Source organism: Lepidochelys kempii, chromosome 3 (genome assembly GCF_965140265.1).
Source record: "Lepidochelys kempii isolate rLepKem1 chromosome 3, rLepKem1.hap2, whole genome shotgun sequence".
Taxonomy (NCBI): domain Eukaryota; kingdom Metazoa; phylum Chordata; order Testudines; family Cheloniidae; genus Lepidochelys; species Lepidochelys kempii.
The window spans coordinates 15,534,729-15,559,671 of NC_133258.1; the positions used below are offsets into that span (position 1 = coordinate 15,534,729).

General features: G+C 42.2%; 1 protein-coding gene across 1 annotated transcript; it reads left to right on the forward strand.

Moving 5' to 3' along the window:
• The first annotated feature begins 830 nt into the window (after positions 1-830).
• On the forward strand, positions 831-23,802 carry MEP1A (meprin A subunit alpha). Its single transcript, XM_073335089.1, has 14 exons — positions 831-906; positions 991-1,015; positions 1,122-1,175; positions 2,364-2,404; positions 2,530-2,605; positions 3,672-3,789; positions 6,686-6,861; positions 12,207-12,428; positions 13,100-13,249; positions 16,169-16,384; positions 18,630-19,103; positions 20,350-20,523; positions 22,661-22,865; positions 23,452-23,802. Exons 1-14 carry the CDS (start codon positions 838-840, stop codon positions 23,597-23,599), a joined length of 2,148 nt encoding a protein of 715 aa, XP_073191190.1. The 5' UTR covers positions 831-837; the 3' UTR covers positions 23,600-23,802.
• Positions 23,803-24,943: the final 1,141 nt, after the last annotated feature.

Sequence of the window (24,943 nt, forward strand, 5' to 3'; positions counted from 1 at the left end):
GCAAAGAGTCTGCAAGAAGAAGAAAGAGGTAGCTTGGGAAGCTAACCACTGTTGTATGAAGTTTGAGCCAGGAGCTCATCATACATACATTTTCCACTGTTTGTGTGCAGACTGTCTGAAAACAAGGCTGTTGTTATGTTACAGGTATATTATATCATCCAGTGGTAAAACCTATAGGGAGAGACAGAAGGACCCTATAGGGGAGGGATAGCTCAGTGGTTTGAGCATTGGCCTGCTAAACCCAGGGTGGTGAGTTCAATCCTTGAGGGGGCCATTTGGGGCAAAAACTGGGGATTGGTCCTGCTTTGAGCAGGCGGTTGGACTAGATGACCTCCTGAGGTCCTTTCCAACCCTAGCATTCTATGACCAGGAAATGCCACAAAGTTCACCTTGCCGAGTTTACAGTGCATGTTTCTTGAGCATAAAGCAAATGGAGCTAAACTGGATTTTTGCTAGAGTAACTGAGATTAGAATTGGTCCATAATGTTGACAGAGTGAACTGCAGTCAGCAACGAGATAACTTCCTTAATCTCTGGGCTGAATTCAGACCTGGAAGCCGTACTTGAGATCGGAGTCTGGCCCTTCAGCTTTTGGAATGAAGACAGAAAGATATCAGGCTGCTCAGTTACGTGTTCTTGCAAATAGACTTAGGTGAACAATGATCATGACACCATCTCATGTCACTGAAAAAATCTTTACTATTTTAATAATTCTCCTGGTGAAAAGGATGGGTTCAAAGTTTCTTTCCTGATGATAAGTGCAAAGTTCAAGGAACTGCTCTATAAAATGTGAGAGTTGTAAATTGTAAATACTCTGTTTTCTCTCTCTGCTGCAAGAATGGTTTCCACTTACTTTTCCTCATGCCTATGTCTCATATTATGCTTTGCCTATTGCAGTACATTCTCGGTAAGTCTAACTCTTGTATTGCCAGATCCTCTCTTTCAGCACATGTTACACAACTTCTACAACATGTACTTTACTCTCTTTCAGGTTAGACACCTTCCGAAGGGAGAAGGTAAGGACTCGGTAAACTATTTCTAGGGTTGAGATATTTTCTTTTATTTTTTGTGGGTGGAGCGGGGGATGCATAATGTTTTCTTCTTAATTTGCTTTTCTTACAGCACGCGATGCTGATGCTGGTGAACTGAGGGAGGACATTCCAGCAATAAACTTAGGTGGGTTGCATTTCTAATTCCTATGCAGTCCTTTTGAGATGGTTGTAAGCAAAATGCTGGTGCAACCTTCTAATATTTAGAAGCTTTAATTTTTTTTTAGTCTTTTTTTTTTTAAACTGGGTGACATGGTCAGGCAGGGCAGGCAGTCAGATCAATGGACATAAACAGACATAATGAGGGCAGGATGGGACTGACCATCCTCCTGCACACCAGTGTTCCTGCATCTTAGCCTTGCCACAATCCTGCTGTCCAAACCTTGGGCTTCTCCTGCACGAAAACCAGAGGTCATACTGACCTGTGTGGTAATTCTGTGATGTTAATGAACAGCCACTAGGGCTGAGAGCCTTTCTCTCCTGAAGACTCAGAGCTATTGGGCCAGATCTATAGCTGAGGGGAATTTACATTGAAGTGAATGATACTATTCCAATTAACAGTATAGCCCAGAGTGGGGTGCCAATTAGGAATGGCTTTAGAAGCCAGTTAGCACTCCCCCCCACCCGCCATAACAGCTGGTTCTAGAGAGTCAGCAGTAATTTAGTGGTTTACTGTGTTTCTGTCTGAACTGTATAGAAATTACATGGAAAAACACGTAGCAAAATGAACCCACCTCATTTAATTTTCTATTTTTTGTAATCTGATTTTGATTATATATATATAAAATCTATTCTATTCTTATCATTGCAGCAGCTTACCGAAGGACATAGTGGATTCTCCATCATTTAAAGTCTTTATATCAGAACTGGATCTCTTTCTAAAAGAGATGCTCTAGCTCAGACACAAGTTCTGAGCTTGATGCAGGAATCAGGGGGTGAAATCCTATGGCCAGTGTTATGAAGGAGGTCAGACTTGATGATCGGAATAATTAGAATAGTTTCCTCTAAACTTAAAATCTATGAAGCTATGATTATAGTGAAGCAAAGACATTGGAGCATAGACAGCCATAAGGCAGAGTAAACCTCTCGTAACATGTTTTTTAGAAACCTGTCAAATCAGGTAGCAGCATCTGCTGTTAATTTAGGGACAGAGCCATTACTTCAGTGAGACTAGAAACAGGCCCTTCATAATTATCCATAAATGTCACTTGTGGACTTCAAACTTCCATGATTCTATAAACTCAGCATTTTTCGGGATATAAGATACAGTATTTGAGATTCCATTTAAATAATCTGTTCCTAAATTGCTTTTCAGCTGCTGGCCTGAACCTATTTCAGGGGGATATCTTACTGCCAGTAAGTATTTTGTAAATGCATGGATGTAATTCGTACGCATCATATTTGCAGTACTACTATTATCCCTCTTCCCTATTCCAAGGGATGCACCACTGACTGTTAATCTTTCCCTCTTGTTTCAACAGAATGAGCGTAATGCACTGAGAAATGAGGCCTACAGATGGAAGTTCCCCATTCCCTATATTCTGGGTGATGACTTAGGTAAAGCAGACTATATTTTATTCTTCAAATTTTACGGCCAAATGCTGGTCTCATTGGAGTTAACATGATACCAGAATTTGACCCTAAGAGAAATGACATTATGACATTCAAAGCTTTAAAAAATACACTAATAAGCAGGCCCATCAATTACACTTAAGATCAAATTCCACAGCATCACAAAGATATAGCAAAAAATGTAATTTAAAGTGTTTGTCTCTGACTGCGATATAGCATAATTCAGTGGCTTTCAAATTGTGGGTCGCGACCCAGTACTGGGTTGCGGAATGTAAGGCTCTGGTCAGCACCGCTGACTGGGCACTTAAAAGTCCTGTCAGCCGTGCTGCCCAGCTAAGGGAGGCTAGTTCCTACCTCTTCTGATACCGGAAGCAGCCAGCAGCAGGTCCGGCTCTTAGGCAGGGGCCGATAGGGGGGCTCCACACGCTACTCCCACCCTGAGCACCGGCTCCACACTCCCATTGGCCGGTTCCTGGACAATGGGAACTGGTGGGAGGATGGGGGGGTCTGTGCCTGTGGGCGAGAGCCACGCGGAGCTTCTTGCACGCCTCCGCTTAGGATCCAGACCTGCTGCTGGCTGCTTCCAGGGTGCAGTGCGGTCCGCGGTGCTAGGACAGACAAGAAGCCTGTCTTAGCATCCCGGCTGTGCTGCTGACTGGGAGCTGCCAGAGGTAACCCTCCGCCCCAACCCTGTGCCCCAATCCCCTGTCCCAGCCCTGAGCCCCTCCCCAAACCGAGAGCCCCTTCCTGCACCCCAAACCTCTCATCCATGGCCCCACCCTAGATCCTGCACCCCGAACCCAGAGCCCTGACCCCCTCACACCCTCACCCCTGCACCCCAACCCTCTGCCCTATCCCTGAGCCCCTCCCACACCCCAGACCCCTCATCCCCAGATCCATTGGGTCACAGGCATCAAGAATTTTCTTCTACTGGGTCACCAGAAAAAAAGTTTGAAAACCACTGGCATAATGTATGTACAGCATATAGCTTATCTCCACAGACAAGTGATCTACAATATATTAACGGTACTTTTTGAAATATATTTTCCAGATCTGAATGCCAAGGGTGTCATACTTGAAGTGTTTGAAATGTTCCGTCTTAAGTCTTGTGTGGATTTCAAGCCATATGAAGGAGAGCGCTCCTATATACGATTTCAAAAATCTAATGGGCAAGTATTATGATAACCTCCTAGATTCTTGTTTAATTTTCTTTGGGTAGATTTGCTGCACACCCTTAAACAGTCGCCACCTTCTTCCCCAGAGATGTTTTCATTTCAGTGCTGGGTGAAGTGACCCCTATGTACGCTCCTTACCTATTTTGCAGGGGTGTTGGGAGGCAGAATTTGGGCTTTGAAATCTTTAGAAGAAAAGATGCCATGAAAGCTCAAGTTATTGAAACACAGTTTTTATTTCCTGTGTATAAACTATCTCCAGATCACTGAGTACAAAGGAGGCAGCTAGAAAAAGATAAGAATCTTATCCAGTATATCACTTATGTATGTTTCTTTTATCTCATGGTTTCTTAAAGGACTTTTCAGAGTCAAAAAGATTATTATATTTTCCCCTGTCCTCCACTCTGCCTTGGCTCATTTATCCTCCAGACTGAAGAGACTTTTTCTGGATCCCATCAGGGCCAATTCTGAGTCATCCAGAGAAGTCACCAGTGAATGACATAAAGTGTTCCCTTCCCTTAAATGCTGAGCATGCTGCCTCTGCAACACTCTTAACTCCTGCTGGCCCAATCAATAGCTCAGATCCCAGCACATTACATACTCCCTCATAAGATGCCTAAGTGCCTCTCATCCTAAATCCCACTAGTGACAAATTCTTTAGCACAAGAGGTGGAAGGTTCAGTTTTCACTGATGAGGATGGTGTCTGTATGTGTAATCCAGTCTGGCCATGTGTTTCATGGCAAAATGGCACCCATAATGGGACTATAGGAGGAGAGATTAAAAAGATTCAGACTGTTCATTTTAGGAAGGAGACAACTAAGCATTATGTGTGTGTGTGTGTGGGGGTATGATAGAGGCCTATACAATCAGGAATGGTGTGGAGAAAGTGAATAGGAGAGCGTCATTTACACCTTTGTCATAACACAAGAACTAGGGGTCACTTGATTAAATTAATAGGCAGTAGCAATAAAACAAACATAAGGAAGTACTTCTTCACACAGCACACAGCCAACCTGTGGATCTCGTTGCCAGGGGATGTTGTGAAGGCCAAAAGCATAACTGGGTTAAAAAAAGAATTAGATAAGTTCATGGAGGATACATCCATCAGTGGGTAGTAGCCAAGGTGGTCAGTGACACAACCCTATTCTCAGGGTGTCCTTAAACTTTCAACTGCTAGAAGCACCTGGCATTGGCCACTATTGGAAGACAGGACACTGGGATAGATGGACCATTGGTCTGACCTAGTATGTCCGTTCTTATGTTTTTAACTCTCGTAGACCTAAGACAGGTTTCAGAGTAACAGCCGTGTTAGTCTGTATTCGCAAAAAGAAAAGGAGTACTTGTGGCACCTTAGAGACTAACCAATTTATTTGAGCATAAGCTTTCGTGAGCTAAAGCTCACTTCATCAGATGCATACTGTGGAAAGTGTAGAAGATCTTTTTATATACACACAAAGCATGAAAAAATACCTCCTCCCACCCCATTCTCCTGCTGGTAATAGCTTATCTAAAGTGATCACTCTCCTTACAATGTGTATGATAATCAAGGTGGGCCATTTCCAGCACAAATCCAGGGTTTAACAAGAACATCTGAGGGGGGGGGGGTAGGAAAAAACAAGGGGAAATAGTAAGGAGAGTGGTCACTTTAGATAAGCTATTATCAGCAGGAGAGTGGGTTTGTGTGTGGCGGGGGGGGGGTGAGAAAACCTGGATTTGTGCTGGAAATGGCCCAACTTGATTATCATACACATTGTAAGGAGAGTGATCACTTTAGATAAGCTATTACCAGCAGGAGAGTGGGGTGGGAGGAGGTATTTTTTCATGCTTTATGTGTATATAAAAAGATCTTCTACACTTTCGACAGTATGCATCCGATGAAGTGAGCTGTAGCTCACGAAAGCTTATGCTCAAATAAATTGGTTAGTCTCTAAGGTGCCACAAGTAGACCTAAGACATTGTGAATGAGCTTGTCTAACAGGCATAACTTGTCATATACTGGCCTCCTGTGATAATGTCTTCAGAGCCAGGGACTGCCTTTATTCTGTGTGTTGGTCAACACTGAGCACATTGTCAGCACTGTAACAAATAATAAATAATAACATTGGTTATTTAGTTTATTTGAGCATAAGCTTTCATGAGCTACAGCTCACTTCATCGGATGCAGTCAGTGAATGCATCCACTAAATGCATCCGATGAAGTGAGCTGTAGCTCACAAAAGCTTATGCTCAAATAAATTGGTTAGTCTCTAAGATGCCACAAGTCCTCCTTTTCTTTTTGCGAATACAGACTAACACGGCTTCTACTCTGAAACCTGTCATTAGTTATTTAAATATTTATGTGAACATTTTTTTCAACATCATTTTGGATAAAGTAAGTAAATTGAGTCCTTAAATACAGACCTCCAAACTCTTCTCAAGTGACAGCAACAAAAATGATTAAAGGTCTAGAAAACATTACCTGTGAGGAAAGATTGAGAAAATTGGGTTTGTTTAGTCTGGAGGAGAGAAGACTGCAGCAGGACTTGATAACAGTTTTCAAGTACATAAAAGGTTGTTACAAGGAGGAGGGTGAAAAATTGTTCTTCTTAACCTCTGAGGATAGGACAAGAAGCAATGGACTTAAATTGTAGAAAGGGTAGTTTAGGTTGGACATTATGAAAAACTTCCTAATTGTCACGGTAGTTAAGCACTGGAACAAATTACCCAGGCAGGTTATGGAATCTTCATCATTGGAGGTTTTTAAGAGCAGGTTAGACAAACACCTGTCAGGAATGGTCTAGTTATTACTTAGTCCTGCCTTGAGTGCAGGGACTGGACTATATGACCTCTTGAGGTGCCTTCCAGTCTTACACTTCTATGGTTATATGACTGTGCACTCTCTCTCTTTCTCAGGTGCTGGTCTATGGTCGGTGATCGGCAGACAGGACAAAACCTTTCCATTGGGCAGTGGTGTGACCATAAAGCTATTGTAGAACACGAGCTCTTACATGCGATGGGATTTTATCATGAACAGTCGAGGACAGATCGGGATGATTACGTGAACATCTGGTGGGATGAAATTCTTTCAGGTCAGTTTTAAATATCAATACAGATTTTGGGAAGTACAGAGAGTATTTTATTTTTCTCACTAATACACTAAGATTTTAAAGCCTCTTGACATGGAATTTTAGAGCCAGATGAGAGTCAAGGGTGCAGCATCAGACATCTCTAAAAGCTGATACTCGTGCAAGTTTAGATGTAGTAGATAGTCCGACATCATTTTATCTCAGCTCTGCTTCCCCCCCACCCCCGAGGGATAACACAGATCAGAGAGGCAGCATTGCCTAGTGGATAGGGGACTGGCCTAGATGTCAGGAGTCTTGGGTTCTGCTCCTGGCTCTGCCAGTAACCTGCTGTGTGACCTTAAGCAAGTCATTTTACCTCTGTTTTCCCTCTCCCTATTTCTCTGTATTCTCTTTTTGAATTAGAAGCTCTTTGGGGCCGGGGCAGTGTTTTACTATGGAGTTATACAGTACTTAGCACATTGTGGTCCTAGTGCTAGAGGTTAATGTGATATAAATAATAATAAGGAAAGGAGAACGCACACATAAAAGTAGAAGAATGGAAGAATTGAGGTTCAACAATAACCTGTCCCATGTGACCATGTAACAAATATCACCTCCATTGGCATCCTTATTGCTAGTCTCAGCATCAAGACCATGAGCCACTCTTTTACTCTTAGAGGAGGTTCTTTTTGCTCAGTGTTGAGGTACATTGGTGGGACTGTATAGGGAAGCTTGCGGTGTTGTTGCCCATGGTATATGTGATAAACAGATGACTTCAATGTTCAGGGCTATCCACTCACCACCTTTCACAAACACTAAATAAATGCAAGACAAACAGAAAGAAAATGTACCAAAATAATTCAGTTATCTAATTAACTGATGGTAAAAATACTCTCTTCTGTCCTCCAAACCGAATAGCTGTCATTTTGTACTAAACGGATAACAGTAGTATATGCATGCTCTCTCAGCTCTGCCCCAACATGTGTCTGACCCGTGTGGTGGCAGAAGGGTCTCTAGAAGCGAGAGAGGAGTTGAACATCCATGCCAATTCCTTCCTTAATGTCTGTGTTGGGACTGCCAACATGGCATGACTGGGATGGGCAACTCTTGATGTGGGCTTTACATACCATGTTTTTCATCATTAAACTGAACTAGGAACAACTCGCCTCACTTAGATCACCAGTCAGTCATCAGATGGCAATAATTTTCAGACGATATTAACTTGAGCTGGATTTAAATATAAAATACAATAATAATATTAAATGTAGGGCCTACATGCCTCAGCTGAGTTTGGGGTTCCACTGTGCCAGGTGCTGAACAAATACATAGTAAGAAACAGTCTCTGGTCCTTACAATAGATAAGACAGACCAGAGAGTATAATTATCCCCATTTTTCAGATGTGTTGAAAGGCTCCACAACCCATTACCAATAGTAGAATCATAGAAAGGCTGGGCTGGAAGGGACCTTGAGAAGTCCTTTAGTGCAGTCCCCTGTGCTGAGGCAGGACCAGGTCCTAGACCATCCCTGGCAGGTGTTTGTTAAACCTGTTCTTAAACACCGCAAGTGATGGGAATTCCACAGCCTGCCTTGGAATTCCACAGCCTCCCTATTTCAAACTGAAATATCCTTATAGTTAGAAAGTTTTTCCTAATATCTAACCTAAATATTTCTTGGTGCAGATTAAGCCCATTGCTTCTTGTCCTACCATTAGTGAACATGGAGAACAACTGATCACCATCCTTTTTATAACAGACTTTAACATATTTGAACCTTAGTCTTCTTTTCTCAAGAGTAAACATGCCCAGTTCTTTTACTCTTTCCTCATAGGTCAGGTTTTCTAAACCTTTTATCATTTTTGTTGCTGTTCTCTGGATTTTTCCAATTTATCCACATCTTTCCTAAAGTGTGGCACTCAGAATTGGACCCTACTCCACCTGAGGCCTCACCAGTGTCACACAGAGCAGGACAATTACTTCCCTTGTCTTACATATGACCCTTCTGTTAATAGACCCCGGAATGATATTAGCCTTTTTGACAACTGCATTACACTGACTCACATTCATAGAATCATAGAACCATAGAAGATTAGGGTTGGAAGAGACCTCAGGAGGTCATCTAGTCCAACCCCCTGCCCAAAGCAATTTGAAATCCACTATAACCTCCAGATCCTTTTCATCAGTACTGACATCTGTGTACCATTTTGTGCATGTGCATAACAATATCCTAGTTATTTCTCATTTTGTAGTTTACATTTGAATTTTCCTTCCTAAGTGTAGTACTTTGCACTTGTCTTTATTGAATTTCATCTTGTTTCATTCAGACCAATTCTCCAATTTGTCAAGGTCATTTTGAATTCTAATCCTGTCCTTTAAAGTGTGTGCAACCCCTCCCATCTTGGTGTCAGCCACAAATTTTATAAGCATACTCTCCACTCCATTATCCAAGTCATTAAAGAAAATATTGAACCACACAGGACCCAGGACTGAATCCTGTGGGACCCCACTAGATATGCCCTCCCAGTTTGACAGCACACCAGAGATAGCTCACTTTGACTATGGTCTTCAATTGGTTGTGCACCCATTTTATGCTAATTTAATCTAGATCACATTTCCCTATTTTGTTTATGAGAATATCATGTGGGATTGTGTCAAAAACCTTTCTAAAATCAAGAGATGTCATAGCTACTGCTTCCCCCCTAGGCCAGTAACCCCATCAAAGAAGGAAATTAGGTTGGTTTGGCATGATTTATTTTTGAGAAATCCATTATGGCTATCCCTTATAACCCTATTCTTCTCCAGGTGCTTACAAATTTATTGATTAATAATTTGTTCCAGTATCTTTCCAGGTATCAAAGTTAGGCCGACTAGTCCATAATTTCCTGGGTCCTCTTTGTTCCCCTTTTTAAAGACAAATGCTGTGTTTGCCCTTCTCCAGTCCTCTGGGACCTCATCAATTCATGAGCTCTTGAAGGTAATTGCTAATGGTTCTGAGACGGCTTCAGCCAATTCCTTAAGTACTTTAGGGTGAGTGTCATAAGTCCCTGCTTACTTGAATACATCTGATTTATCTGATATTATTAACCTGTTCTTTCCCTAATTTGGCTTGCATTCCTTCCCTCTTGTTGTCACTATTAATTGTGTTGAGTATCTGAATGCCATTAACCTTTTTAGTGAAGACTGAAGCAAAATAGACATTAAACACATCAGCCTTCTTGATCCCTGGAGCCAGCCAGTCATCAGTTTTCTTTATTCTTTTCACATGATCAATAACACCCCTCTCTGCCTCCTCTCAGCCCAAATATGACACATGCAATAAAATGGTAATTGACTGGGAGCATTATAACATTCTCCTGCCTAACGCAAAAAAGGAAAAAATATAGCAAGTGCATGTTAGCGTAACTTTACTGCAGGTACGATGTTCTGCAGGTGTCATTACAAGCTATAGATCCCACTTCCCGCTGGGATAAATCCTGCAGGCCTTACTGAGGGAAAACACTTCTTAAAGTTTCTTAGGGGAGTTGAGAGACTGCAACTCTAGCTGGGCACTGCATGGGGGATACAGTGGAAGGTTCTGCATGCCCTCCTCATATCTTGCATCTGCATAAAGACTGGATAATCTCTGGCTCTGAATCACTGGCAATATTTGTGCAACCTGCCAGCTGCTTCTTCTATTGGCAGCTAGTGCCATGCTCGTCTTAGAACGGATCTTCATCTAAAAGTTAGAACTGATCTTCTCGTAGACTACCTGCCTCCAAGCTATAAGAAGCTATAGTGCTACCCTGGGAGGAGTGACATCCTTTCTGATAATTAATCCAGTCAAAGTCTCAATTCAAATCTCTAAAAGGAAATAAACATAAACTTTCAGATAATCCTCAGCCTTGAATCACAGACCATTGTGTTGAGCATGTAGCTGCTTACCCCAGTAAGCTACACTGGGAAATAGTACAACTGAGGCTATTTAGTAATAATTGTTCATTCAGTGCGGCCACATGCTATTTCTAATTAAGAAGAATAAGAAATTTCATAGCAGTGAGAAGCAGCCAAAACATTCACAGTATAGTTTGAAATGTTAATTTTTTCCCTCTCTTTCCCTCAAACTCTGCAAGCTTGAAACTGGTCCCTTTTGTGAATTATTTGCACTAAATAGAGACTATTTTCATTGAAAAAATAGGTCTTTCCTTTTTTTATAGCAACATTGTTTTTAGGAAAATGATGGAAATGTTACGATTTCATGTGCTTCTGCAGCCAAATTAACGTTTTAGTGTCATAGGGATGTGAAAATGGATAAAATTGCAGCAAATGTTATATCTAGTGTGGCAAAACTGCATTTTCACTCAGCTCTAAATGGAAGATGTAATTTGTCCCACAGGCTAGCGGGGGCTGGGAGCACTCTACAGACTAAGGGTGCATGTTGCATCCATCCCCCTCCTGAGAAGAAGTACCCCTGGTTGTTCTACAGTGAACCGAATACCCAGGCAAACATTTGCATCAGTAATTAAAGACTCCAGAATGAGGCATGCTCATCATTCCTTAGGGCTTAATCCTGCGAGGTGCTGAGCACTCTGGCCCCAATTCTCGCAAAGCACTTAAGCTTGGGCTTAACTTTTAAGTGTGTGAGTAGTCCCACTGAGGTCAACAGATTTACTCACATGAGTAAAATGGAGCAGTTACCTGCATGCTTTGCTGGATTGAAGCCAGAGAGTTTCACACTTTGCAGGGTCAAGGCCATAGCTAGAAGAAGACTAGCTGTAATGTGAGGCATAAAGGAGGCAGAGAAGGGAAGCAAATTAGACAGAAACAAGGAGATGCCTGAGGACCTTCAGAAAAGGAAAAAACATTCAGAACCACTTTTTCAAAATGTGGCCTTATATATACGTGCACCATTTCTGAGCACTGTTACTAGTGCATGCCATCTCATGTGCACAAGTCCAGACTCTGCTCTCACTGAACTAGTTTACATAAGTGTGAGTTAGGGAGAAGTTGGCTCTTACGATCTATTTACAGGTGCAAGCTGAGTGACCGTCAAGCACAAATATAGTTCGTGCATGAAAATTCCATCATTTGCCTTCACAAGTGAAAGCTCTCAAAAGCTGAATCTGGCAGTTATTTAAATGTGCACAAGCAGAAGACACGTGAAATGAAAATTGGGATCTAAAATATGAGGACTTTGTTGTCAAAATTGCTTCATAAACCAATAATGTAAGATTCTAATTCTAACCATATGGTATTTGTCTTTGAATCCACCATATCTGCTCTGCATTAATATGTTGTAACTTTTGAGCTTTAGTATGTCCATCCCAGGGACATTTTTGCCTTGGGAAAGATTCTGACCATTTTAAAAATGAATCACTCATTTGTTCTTTCACCAGGCCAATCTCACAACTTTGTGAAGTACGACGACATGTTAATCTCCGACTTGAACACCCCCTACGATTATGACTCAGTAATGCATTATGAGCCGTTATCCTTTAACAAAAACGAGAGTGTCCCAACAATCACTGCGAAGATACCAGCATTTAATGACATTATTGGGCAGCGCTTGGATTTCAGCCCCATTGACTTAGAAAGACTCAATCGCATGTACAACTGCAGTAAGTCCATACTGAGCCATTATCAAGTGCTCCACATTTTTGGACTTTAACAGGATTTCTTTGCTCCCCCTTCATTTTTATGTCTAAATAAATAAATAAAAAGACGAGAGAGCCAAATTGGGAGGAGCTATAGAAAACTTGTCCTCAGTTTACCTTACTGTGGGGATGAGTGATGTGTGGAGCAGGTTATTTTCCCCATCCCAATCCCTTTCTAGGTCTCTGCTAGCCATTACTGCTTTTGAAGCAGTCCAGCAAGTGAATGAAAGACTTACACTCATCCAATTCTATGCCTCCTTTCATGTGTGCTTTATTCAGGGATCCCCCTCAATGAATTAACCTCTTCCTCCTTCAGATCCTTGCAGTTGTGATAACTCCAAGAAATCAGCCAATTGTCAGGCTGTGCATCAGTCAGGGATAGCTGATTTTATTTGCTACCTTCAGGAACCAACAAGTTGTGTAATAGCTCCCTAAGGAATGATTTTGACTACTCAGGGAGGGTAAAGGTTGCAGGATTGTATATGGGCCGTATGATGTGTTGCATAGAAATGTATCCCTCAGGAAAAGCGTACAGAAGGGAAAAATAATTTGAACAGCATTATCCCAGTCTTCCTTAAAACACATTTTATTTACTAGAGTCTTCTTTGGATTTCACCATATGCATGTTCTTTCAGCTTCAACTCACACCCTTTTGGACCAGTGTGCTTTTGAGTTTGCCAATATCTGTGGCATGGTTCAGGGCACCGGAGATGATGCAGACTGGGTCCATAAGAAGAGCAGCCTCATGGGACAAGAAGACCACACGCTCCTCGGACGCTGCAAAGGTAAAATAAAAAATAAATACAGACCTGAGTACAAGTTAGGGACCCCAAAGGTCACTTTGTTCATGCCTTAGCGAGGGTGACAGCTGTGTTTTAAAGACAGCTTCAGACTGATGGTAACATTGCAGCCAACACTTGGAAAAACTTCGCAGCTGATCAAACTGAAAGGTACTTCAAAGCCAGGAAAAGCATGACTATCTTGGAGGATCCTGTTCTAAAGAAGGCTTGTTTGTTATGACCCTGGCCATGCTAGCACCCTTTTCCCAGCACCTTGGCAATGTGCTTCCTTTTGATAATGAGGAACAAAGGTGCTGATATTACCAGTGCCAAATCAGAAGCTTTTTGCAACATACACTGCATTCTCTAGACCATATCAGCAATATCAAAGAGGACAAAGAACACGTATTATGGTTTATGGTATTAGAGGCATAATAAATATATGCTGGAATGTGACCTACACTATCTACCTCTGTTTGATTAACAGTGATTTTAGCACAACATAAGAGTGAAGAGTTGCACGCAAATCTCTGATAACTGTTACATTTGAAACATAAACGAAGTGTGAGGTGTGTTGAGGCTGGTACAGTCTCAGGTCAATATTTGGTTTCCTAAAGAATCAAACAACAATGATTTTTAAGGTCCTTCTATTCATGTGTTGAATGACAATTTTACACAAAATCCCCAGTTTTCTGTTTTTCAAACGAGTGGCATCACAAAAAAATGCAAAGTCAGTCCCTAGCATGAGCCAGTCACAGAGCCCAGCAGTGTCAGTCCAGGAAGAATTTGCTCACACATTAAAGTAAAGAAAAATTCTCAAAGGCTTGTTTGACAACTAAGGACCTGATTTTCCACTACGTAGTCAGGCAGAACTCCCTCAGACTTTGGGAAAATATGACTTCAGCGGGAATTTTGCCTAAGTAAGAAGTGCAGGTGTAATGACCCTAAGCATGAGCCGCTATCATTTGAGCTAAAGGAGCAATTCCATTTGCTGGCAGCTGTGGTACACTCTTATCCCCTAATGTGGACCAGCCACAAAAGTGAAGAAGACACGGAGACTCACACTCTCTCAGGAATGGTTACACAGGATCAGATACAATTTAAACAAGGAATGGGAAATGATACTTGGAAGCAATCTAAGGGTCACCAATAAAACAGCCTGCAGGCTTTCTTTGAATTCTTTCCCCTCCTGTGACAATCAATGTCCAGACACCCCCAGGAGAGAACAGGGGGCTCTGAACCCCAAGGGATAAGCAATTGAATCAGCGGGTTCTACACAATGTTACAGAGTAGAACTGTAGGTTAAGTAAGGTCTTTCATGAAAAGCATGTAATGTCCGAAACTTGATGGTCATTAGGAGGTCAGCGAGGAGTCCAGTGGCACCTTAAAGACTAACAGATTTATTTGGGCATAAGCTTTCACGGGTAAAAAACCCGCTTCTTCAGATGTGAGAGGTGTAGCCATGTTAGTCTGGATCTGTAAAAGCGGCAAAGAGTCCTGTGGCACCTTAGAGACTAACGGATGTATTGGAGCATGAGCTTTCATGGGTGAATACCCACTTTGTTGGATGCCACAAGTACTCCTTTTCTTTTTCCGACCAACTGGTTATTCACCCAGGAAAGCTTATGCTCCCGTACGTCTGTTAGTCTATGAGGTGCCACAGGACTCTTTGCCACTTCTTCAGATGGTTATGAATGTATGCGTGGATATATGTGTAGAACATTGTCCTAGTAACGAGGGTGCAGCTGCCGTGTCGCCTCCCACCAGGCAGGCAGGCAGGGCACCTCCCAGGCTAGCTGTTTACATTAAACTAACTCCAAGATGATGGTTGGTGGACTAAGGCAACCTGGAGGGAGTTTCCCCACTCTCTGTAACCATGAATTCTCATAGCCTGAAAGGAAGAGGAAAAAACTGCAAACCCCCCAGTTAAAAGGGAAGGAGTTTGAAGTGCAGGCTATGCAGAAACTCAGGGCCAGCATCTCAGCAGGGTGCTGTTCCTTAAAAACTGGATCCCCTCTAGGACAGAGAGCATGCTGGGAAACTGTTCAGCGGCAATAGGTAACTTGTGTTAGAGAAGGGGATTTCGCTAATATTGAAGTGTAAAGTCTGAGGTTGTGTCTCTATGGTTAAGTTCTGTGTAACTCGTTATGTGTTTTCTTTTCCTTGTGATTTCATCTCTGAATCTGTGATTTTTCTATTAAATAAACTTTTTATTTATTTTTACCCTGAGCAGTTATCTGTTGACTGGGTCAGGTTGCGCTCCTTCTGGGATGATGATCCCAATGGAAAAAGTCCAAGTGTCTGGTTGTTAAGAACTCAGGGGATGGATATGGGGAGGCTCGGGAGCAGACGGGCTATTGGGGTCACCCTACAAGGAGTAACTAGGTGCGTGGAAGCCCTTTATGCTTGAAGGCTGGCTGCTGGTATCGGAGTGCTGAGCTATTGCAGCATAGCATTAAGGCACCCAAAGTTATAAGGCAGGCAGTGACAGAACCCTTTTCCTGTCTGTGTGATCCCCAAAATGTCACACCCCTATTTTTTATTTCACAGGTGTAACTAAAGGGACTTTGGCTGTGTGACAGTACAGTCTAGTGACTAGAGAAAGTATCCAGGGGCTTGACCCCAGTCTATTCCTGGGTCTTCTGTGTAGCCTCTCTGTGCCTCAGTTTCCCTGTTGGTGACATGGGGATATGAGATAATACCTAAAAAGATGATGGCACTGTGAGGCTTAAGAAAAGCACCACTAACTGTACATGCAGCTGTTTTATCTGCACTGCACGTACATTTATGCAATCACAAGTCATATGCAGCAGGCAGAAAGATTAAGAAGAGGCAATAATTAATAATTAATTTATTATGATTATGTGTTAATTAATAACTAATTAATTAATAATTAATAATACTTAATACTCACTTTCTCTGTAGATGCTGGTTCTTTCATGTACTTCAGCACTAGCTCTGGCCAGGCAGAAGATATGGCTCTCCTAGAATCCCGGATCCTTTACCCAAAGAGAACTCAGCAGTGTCTCCAGTTCTTCTATAAGATCTCCGGAAGCCCCTTGGACAAGCTTGTCATCTGGGTTAGAAAGGATAATGGCACCGGGACTGTTAACATGCTGGTTAAAGTCAAAACATTTCAAGGTATTTTTGAAAATATTAGACTACAAAAAATTGGGGTGGGTGAGGGATACCATAGTGTGTTCAGAAATGAGACAAACTGGTTCAGAAACACAAGAGTTTTCCTAAACCAATCAGGTCAGCATCTTGCTATCCAGGTAGGTATTCTGGTATCTGAGCACAACATACCTACTACGTGGATGGCTGTATGTAAGCCCTGGATGGTGAAATTCTGATGGTCCCAAACAATATAGGACACCATTTTAATGCTTTGGGTAAGAGCAAAGCAGGACTGTAAAAGATTTACATTTGCACCATGAGGGGTAATTAATCACTGTTCTCATGCAAATAGGAGCAATGATCCTCGGCATTGTTAATGCAAATAAGACCTTTCATTCCTGACAAGTTGCACATGTATTTGCTTCTAGAGCATTTTCCATGCAGAAAATTCATTAACTCCTTATTGCTTGCCAGTAGAACATGGTTCCAATGATTCACTGAATTTAAGTGGTTTCAGAGTAGCAGCCGTGTTAGCCTGTATTCGCAAAAAGAAAAGGAGGACTTGTGGCACCTTAGAGACTAACTAAGTTATTTGAGCATAAGCTTTTGTGAGCTACAGCTCACTTCATCGGATGCAGTGAGCTGTAGCTCATGAAAGCTTATGCTCAAATAAATTTGTTAGTCTCTAAGGTGCCACAAGTCCTCCTTTTCTCTTTGTGAATTTAAGTGGCACCATCTAATACAAGTGCTTTGACATCAAACTTTAAACTTGTGTCTGAACAGAGAACACTTAGAGCATCCTGGGGTCAGCCTGGAATAATAGGGAAGGGTGAAGGGTTAGCTAACGAATGGTCTCAGAATGGACCACACAAAGTCAGAGACCTAGTAGTCCATATTCTGATAGTATGTCAGTCATACTAAATAACACCTGACTTCATGAGCAATCCTGCTGATTTCAATGCACCTGACACGTAGAATTGGACTTCCCAAGGAGTCTTGTGCTTCTCAGTGTGAGTAAAGGTATCAGAATCCGGCTTTCCTACAACAGAAAGGGCAACATTCAGCCCTTGTGTCACTCTAACGACTGCCATAGAGTCACCTTGAGAAAGGATCTGACCCTGATGGTTTATTTTGAGATCACTTTAGACCAAGTTAAAAAAATGCAAACCCAAACATTGTTGAGAGTTGCCACTTTTTGTGAGTTTGCTCAACAGCACAAACTCAGCTATCGTGAAATGGTGCTGTTGTGGTGGCAATACCCAGGGAGTTTGGGGGACCTAGGAATATCCTGCAGGTGGGATTTTCAGGATGAAGGATTGTACCTTGGCAAAATCAGGGTGATATTGGGACAGCTGGTGCCAGCCTCCCTGAGCCTCTTGTTTGTCTCATTGACTTCTTATCTCTTGTCTTTCAAAGTGTAAGCTCTTTGGGTTAGAGACTACCATTTACTAAATATTTGTATGGCACCTAGCACAATGGGCCCCTGGCCTAGCTGAGCTCTGGTGATACTGAAATATAAATGTATAATAGCAACAACCTGAGATCTCCACCCTGAGGGGTTATGGGGGAATCCACATGTCTTAGTATGCGGTTTAAATAAGTGGTTGGAGAACAATAAATGTGCTACTAAAGACTTGTCCATGCTACAAAATTAAGTCGACTCAAATCACTGTATAGATACCACTGTAATTCACGTCCACACTTCTTCTGTCGGTGGTGCGCGTCCTCACCAGGAGCGTCCACTGACTGAAGTGGGGCATTGTGGAACACTGTCAGCTGGAGTCTGGCAGCCCCGCATGGGGATAATATCTGTTCCCTGCCCCCCACATCACCTTGGTGCTGATAGCCCAAGCTGTCAGCTGGATGCCAGGCTCACAGCTGGGTCCCCTCCCTCACTCCAGCACTGACAGCTGCCTTGGCACTGACAGCCCGAGTTGTTAGCCGGGGACCAGGTGAGCCACGTGCTTGGCTGACAGCTCAGGCTGTCACGCCAGGGTGTGGGAGGAGGCGACTGACACTTTGGGCGGTCAGTGGTAGGGCAGGGGTGGGGCCCTAACTACATCGACATAAGCACTGTGCCTCTTCTGGAGGTGGAGTCATGATGTTGGCATAGTGGGCCACTTACTTTGGCGGAAGCAGCATTCTAGTGTAGACACTGACATTAGTAGGTCAATGTAAGCCACCTTGTGCTGACCTAACTCTTTAATGTAGACCACGCCTAAGGTATATTGTTATTAATTGTGTCCCTTTTTCTCATTTCTTCCGGTAGGAGATAGCGACTACAATTGGAAAATTGCCCATGTGACCCTCAATGTTCAAGAGAAGTTTAGATACGTCTTCCAAGGACTCAGGGGCAATCCCAGCAACTCATCTGGTGGAATTTTTATTGATGATGTCACCCTAACTGAGACACCATGCCCCCATGCCGTGTGGCTCATTCGGAACTTCACCCATATTCTCCAGACTTCTGTTTCAGGCTCTGTGATGCGTAGTCCCCGGTTTTATAGCCCTGAGGGTTATGGTTATGGTATATCTTTGTATCCTCGTGGCACATCTAATTCCTACTTTCCAGATTACACCCGCATTTCTTTTCACTTGTGCAGTGGAGAGAATGATGATGCTCTGCAATGGCCTGCTGAGAACAGACAAGCTATTTTAACGGTGCTAGACCAGTACCCTGACATCAGGAACAGGATGTCCTCAAGCAGGACCTTCACAACAGACAAGAGCCAAGTTTTGCCAGGTAAGTGGCTTTTGCATGAAAATGACTGAAACAGCATGCACAAGAGAAAGGGAGTGTGATTCAGTGGAGAGGGCATGGGACTTGGAGTCAGGAGGCCTACTTTCAATTCCCAGCTGTTCTATTACTTGGTCAGGTGACCTTGGGCAAGTCCCTTCCCCTTTTCTGAGCCTCAGACTCCTTATCTGTAAAATGGGAATAGTGATACAAGCTCACCTGGGATAACAATGTGCTCTATAAGTGTTAGGTGTTTATTAATAATTATTATTTATTATTATAGGGGCGAATGAGCCCAGAGATATATGAGTTTGACTCTAAATATAAAGTTCTTCAAAGCCAAGTCAAGACCCAGAATTCTGCCTGTGTTCTTAGAATGGGCTCAGGGAGATCAGAATACTTCCAAGCTAGTGACAGGATCTGATGAGTGGTGTGTCAAAATGTGACATTGCAACACCACAAGAGCATCACCTTCCCGCGATGCACCTGACCAACTGAACATGCAGATTTTGCGGTTTGGCAAACTTGAATACAGACAGCTTGGTTGCATTTAGATTGTCATCCAAAAACCGTCATGCAAAGCATCCAAAACATTTTATTTAACGAATAAAGTAGTTGGAAATCTGTGGGAGTTCTGAGTTACCATCATCCAGAGCACATCCAGTAATCCCCCGCCCCATCCATATCTCTGTCTCCATCAATTGCCTCTTGCCTTACACTTAGATTATAAACTCTTTGGGGAAGAGTAACAGCCGTGTTAGTCTGTATTCGCAAAAAGAAAAGGAGTACTTGTGTACTCCACAAGTACTCCTTTTCTTTGGGGAAGAGGCAGTCTTTCTGTTCTATGTTTGTACAACACCCAGCTGGTCCATGACTAGAACGTCTATGTGATATTGTAATAAAATTAATAATAAGAACAATAAAGAGTTTGATGGTAAAGTAAAACCGCAACAGCTGAGTCCCCATCTCTCCATACCTTTCTCAGTATGATCTTTTCTATATTAATGTTTTTAATTACAAAGATTTTTCACAGAACAATAATGATGGATAAAATCCAGAACCTCTAAACTCTCACACCTCTAAACCTCTAAACTTTCAAAATCTGAATCTTACTTTGTGGCATGACTTCACCACTAGTTTTTTAATGCAGAAAAAGTCCTTGTAATGCTTTAACATCTATCGCTGAATAACATTTGGTTCTAGGCTTTTTGCTGATTAAAAACAAGTCATGCATAATTCTATTATTTTGCAGATAAAAATGATACTTCAATGTGGGATAAACCATCTGTTGTCGGAACATTCGACCCTTCATGCAACTGTAATAGAAGCTTAGACTGGGGGTGGAGTAATTTCATCTCTCACAAACATCTGAGACAGAGGAATTTCCTGAAAAATGATGATCTCATTATTTTTGCAGAATTTAAAGGTGCAGAATCTTTTCTTTCTCTTTATAGAATCATAGAATATCAGGGTTGGAAGAGACCTCAGGAGGTTATCTAGTCCAACCCCCTGCTCAAAGTAGGACCAACCCCAACTAAATCAAACTGAACAGGCTCTTCCTTCAATGTCAGTTCAGATGGCTATTCCAATAATGATTGTCATCAATCTCTGAGCCCCTTCTATTTTGCAGGGCCAGATTTTTAATGGTGTTTAGGTACCTAAAGATGCAGGTAGGCACCTTGTGTGATTTTTCAAGAGCTCCTAGGTGTCTAACTCCCATTGATTTCAATAAGAGTTAGGCACCTAGGCATTTTTGAAAATCCCAGTGGGTGCTTATCTGCATCTTTAGGTGCCTAAATACCTTTAAAAATCTGGCCTGCTGTGTCTGTTTGGAAAAGGATGTCTGGAATTGAACACAGTATTCCAAGTAAGGATGTATAATTGATTGATGTAATGAGCTAGTATATTTTCAATAATCACCCCTGCTCCTAATTTCCGTTTTATGTCTTGATTGCTTATTTTTGGCTTGGGTGTCCATTTTTGGAAGGATATCTCTTTGATTGAATAACCTCTTGAACTTTGCCATTTAATCTTCTGGGGTAACATTTTCAGAATAGCTTAAGTGATTTAGGAGTCTAAATTTCATTTTCGAAAGTGACGGCATTTTAGATCCAAAGTCCCATTGACTTTCAATGGAAAGGAAATCAAAATCCTTAGAAGACAAAATCATTGACTTTCAATGGGACGTAGGCTCCTAGGCCCCGGATCCTCAAAGGTATTTAGGCACCTAATGCCTACCAATTTCTGTGGGAGTTGGGTGTCTAAATGCCTTTGAGGTTCTGGGCCCAAGAGTTCTAATTTTCTTGAAAATGAGATTTAGTCTCCTATTTTGCTTGGACACTTGAAAATTTCATCCCCAATCTTCTCTTACATGCCTGCATGCTTCCTTTTCTGTTGAGGGGTATGCTTTCCTTCTGGGACACTCTGCGCAGGTTGCTTGAATAGCCTCCATCATGAGTCTAAAGTTTTTAATTTCCATTCTTTTGTCTTGGGGGTCAGCTAACTTCTTTACCCATCTCCAGTGTATTACTAAGGGCTTGTCTACACTTGAACGCTACAGTGCACCGCTGCAGTGTTTTAAGTGTAGACACACCCTAAGATGAAACTAGCCTATCCGCCTCTGTTCTTGTCCATTCTCTTTCCAAGAAGCAATCATTTAATATGTCGAGAAATTGCCACTCTAAACCTTGTTCCATCAGGACATTTGATCTGTTTATACCCAGCTAACTGAAAACACCATTGATTACTGTTTATTAGAATTCATTGCTTCTGTGACCTCCCTCAGCATTGTGCACTCCATTATAACCTTTCCCGCATCTGGAAGTTGGTAGAACAATTCTGTTAATATCTTTCTATTGTTATTACGTGGGACTTGTATCCATACAGATTTGATGTTTGTCACTCCACCCTGTTTCAGCAAAGCCCTTTATATTCTAATTCACCTATTTCTGCTTTAAGATCTTCCTTTAAAACTTCATCAACTTTCTGTGCCAGCAGTCTGGTTACACTTTGGTTAATGTGGAGCCTGAAAATTCCCCAGTGCCTAATAAAATGAAACTCCTCCTGCTTATGCCATCTTGGCATCCATGTATTAAAACCTTGAAGTTTCCCCCTTTTAGCTAGCCCCATGTGAGGGCATTTCAGAGAAAGCTACCATAGCAGCCTTGCACTGAAGTCATTTGCCAAGTAATCTCTATTATTGGTGAAGTGATTCCTATATGTGTTAGTGGTGGGTTCAGACTGTAAAATGTGGATCTGGATTTCAAGCATCCCAGGCTGTAAGGTTTTAGTTTGGTCCATTCTATAATATATATATACAAATATACATATAGAAAGTATATGTATATATACATGGATATATATTATACGTATTAATGTATATAGCAGGGGCATGTTCTCCTCTTTTTATACATGCAGAGCTTCCTCCAATACAAGTGAGAGCTCCCTGTGTGGAGCAAGGAGAGATAATATGCCATTGCTGAGATCCTTTCGGATGAAAAGTGCAATGTATAATAATGTCAGTCGCTATTAATCACTGTCTCTCTTTTTTTCCTTTTCAAAAGATCTCACCTATCTCAAAAAGACTGAAGTCCCTATTAAACCTGCTCAATCCATCACCAAAGACCTTATTCTTGAAAGGCAAAGGAGATCAGCTCTGAACACTGGCTCCCTTGAAGACTGGCCATCCTACATGAGAGACCCGTGTGACCCAAATCCTTGCCAAAATGATGGCGTCTGTGTGAATGTGAAAGGGAAAGCAAGCTGCAGGTACCACAGGCCCCTTTCATGCCAGCCGCAGATTTCTCATGCACTAGCTGATGCATCTAATAGACATTCAGCTCATGAGAAGATAAGACTCTCCGTTCACTGCTACAGACATTAGTATCAAATCCTCCACATTGTCAGGCACAGTGATAGGAACACAGCACTCCTTTGCTCAGCTTTTGGGAATTCTCTTACTAGCAGTCCTCAGGGCAGTGCAGGGACTGCTCCCTTTGTGGGTGCTCCCAGGGGACATAAATTACCCTAAAGGAAGTGGGGATGATGTGGGAGACTTGGCCTGAACCCCTCTACTGGGAACTGCCCCATGCAACCCAGCCATCTTGATGGGGAAGGAGCCTCCTTGAGCTCCCTCTCCTTCTCAGCTCTGGGAGGGGATGGTTCCCCATAGGACCCTGCTCAAGGCTGTGTCTAGATGGAACATCCTCTCTCAAACCAAACAGTCCTCAATCCACAGCAGACAGGCCCCTTAGTTCTTTCAGGAGTTCTGAATGTAGATGGATGATCTTGCAATGTCCCTGCAGGGCAGGAAAATACACACCAAGCCTTTACATTTGTTGCCTTTTATTCCCAGGTGTCCCTCAGGCAACACCTTCTTCTATACAGGTGAGAGATGCCAGGCTGCACAGGTCCATGGGAATCTCCTTGGAATGATGGTTGGTGGAGCCGCCGGAACAATAGTATTAATTATCGTAATTGTTTCCATGCTAACTAGAAGATAAATGCTTCAGCGTGATTTTTTTCCTGGAGCTTGAGAGCATTTGGTTTTTAATTAAAACAGATGCAGGAATAAAATATGTAGAAACTCTCAAGATATGGATATAGAAATGTTCAACTAAAATCTCAGTGACAATGCGTTTGCTCTGCAGGGCATAGCATTTAAAGATCCTTCACCTAGAACTTCTGTTTAATAAAGGTTTATAACATGAGAACAACCTGGAGAATCTTTTCTGCATGTTCTTTTATCAGATTGTTGTTTCTTCTCAGACAAGCAGGAATGAGGAGATCCCATGTATTTGATCTACCCAGTGGAAAATAGCCAATGTTCAAACTCAGGTAAAGTAACTGGAAGAACTTTTGAAATGACTGAGATAAATTCCCTTGTGGAAAAAGCCCATAGAATTCAACAGGAACAGACCCAATGGGCTTCTTTAGAAATATAATGAACCTCTATAGCAATTACTCTAAAAACTTATTGGCCTAAATCCTCAGCTGATGTAGCTCCACTGATTTCTATGGAGCTATGCTGCTTGAAACCAGCTGAGAAGCTGGCAAACAGCATGTAATACAACATAAGCTCCTTTCTATGAATCTTTGAACCATTCTATGGATTCTATATCAGGGATGTAATTTTATATTAAATTCTATAGGACCCTTCCATATGGAGTTATCAAATATTTCAGTGCTGGTCTGCTCTGTGGGCCCAATCCAATGCCCCTTGAAGGCAAAGGAAAACTCTCAATGACTTCAGGGGGCATGGGATCAGGCCTTAACGAGCAAAACACAGCATTAAAACATCAACAGAATGGCAATAGGGATGGATTTGGCCAGGGTCTCCAGCAGGGGGCCTCAAAGGGTCAGGTATACCCCATCACATTTCCCCTTAGCTACAGTTACTCTGTCGGGTGTCCGATAAATATTAGGTGGTGTCATTCCGATTGCTGTTGTCTGAGCTTCCATTGTCTTCAAAAGTTCTGTATTCTGCCTACATGAAATTGCTCTCGGATGAAACTCGGGAAATAAAGTCTCAGATGTAGAAAATAACTGGAACCCCGCCTGATAATATATGATCCTAGTTGTTACTGAACACTTCCTACCACCATCAATAGGAACTAAGGGTGCTCAGCATTCACCAGATTCACTCAGCACCTCCCAATATCAGGACCCACAGTCTCCTTTATAAAACATTCCCACCCCTCTTCCATGAGTTCCATGAGACAGTGACTTTGTTGTGTATTTCCATGTGCATTTGAATTTAGCACTAAGCGTTGAAAGGCCAAATCCATCCCTATTGCCATTCTGTTGATGTTTTAATGCTGTGTTTTGCTCGTTAAGGCCTGATCCAA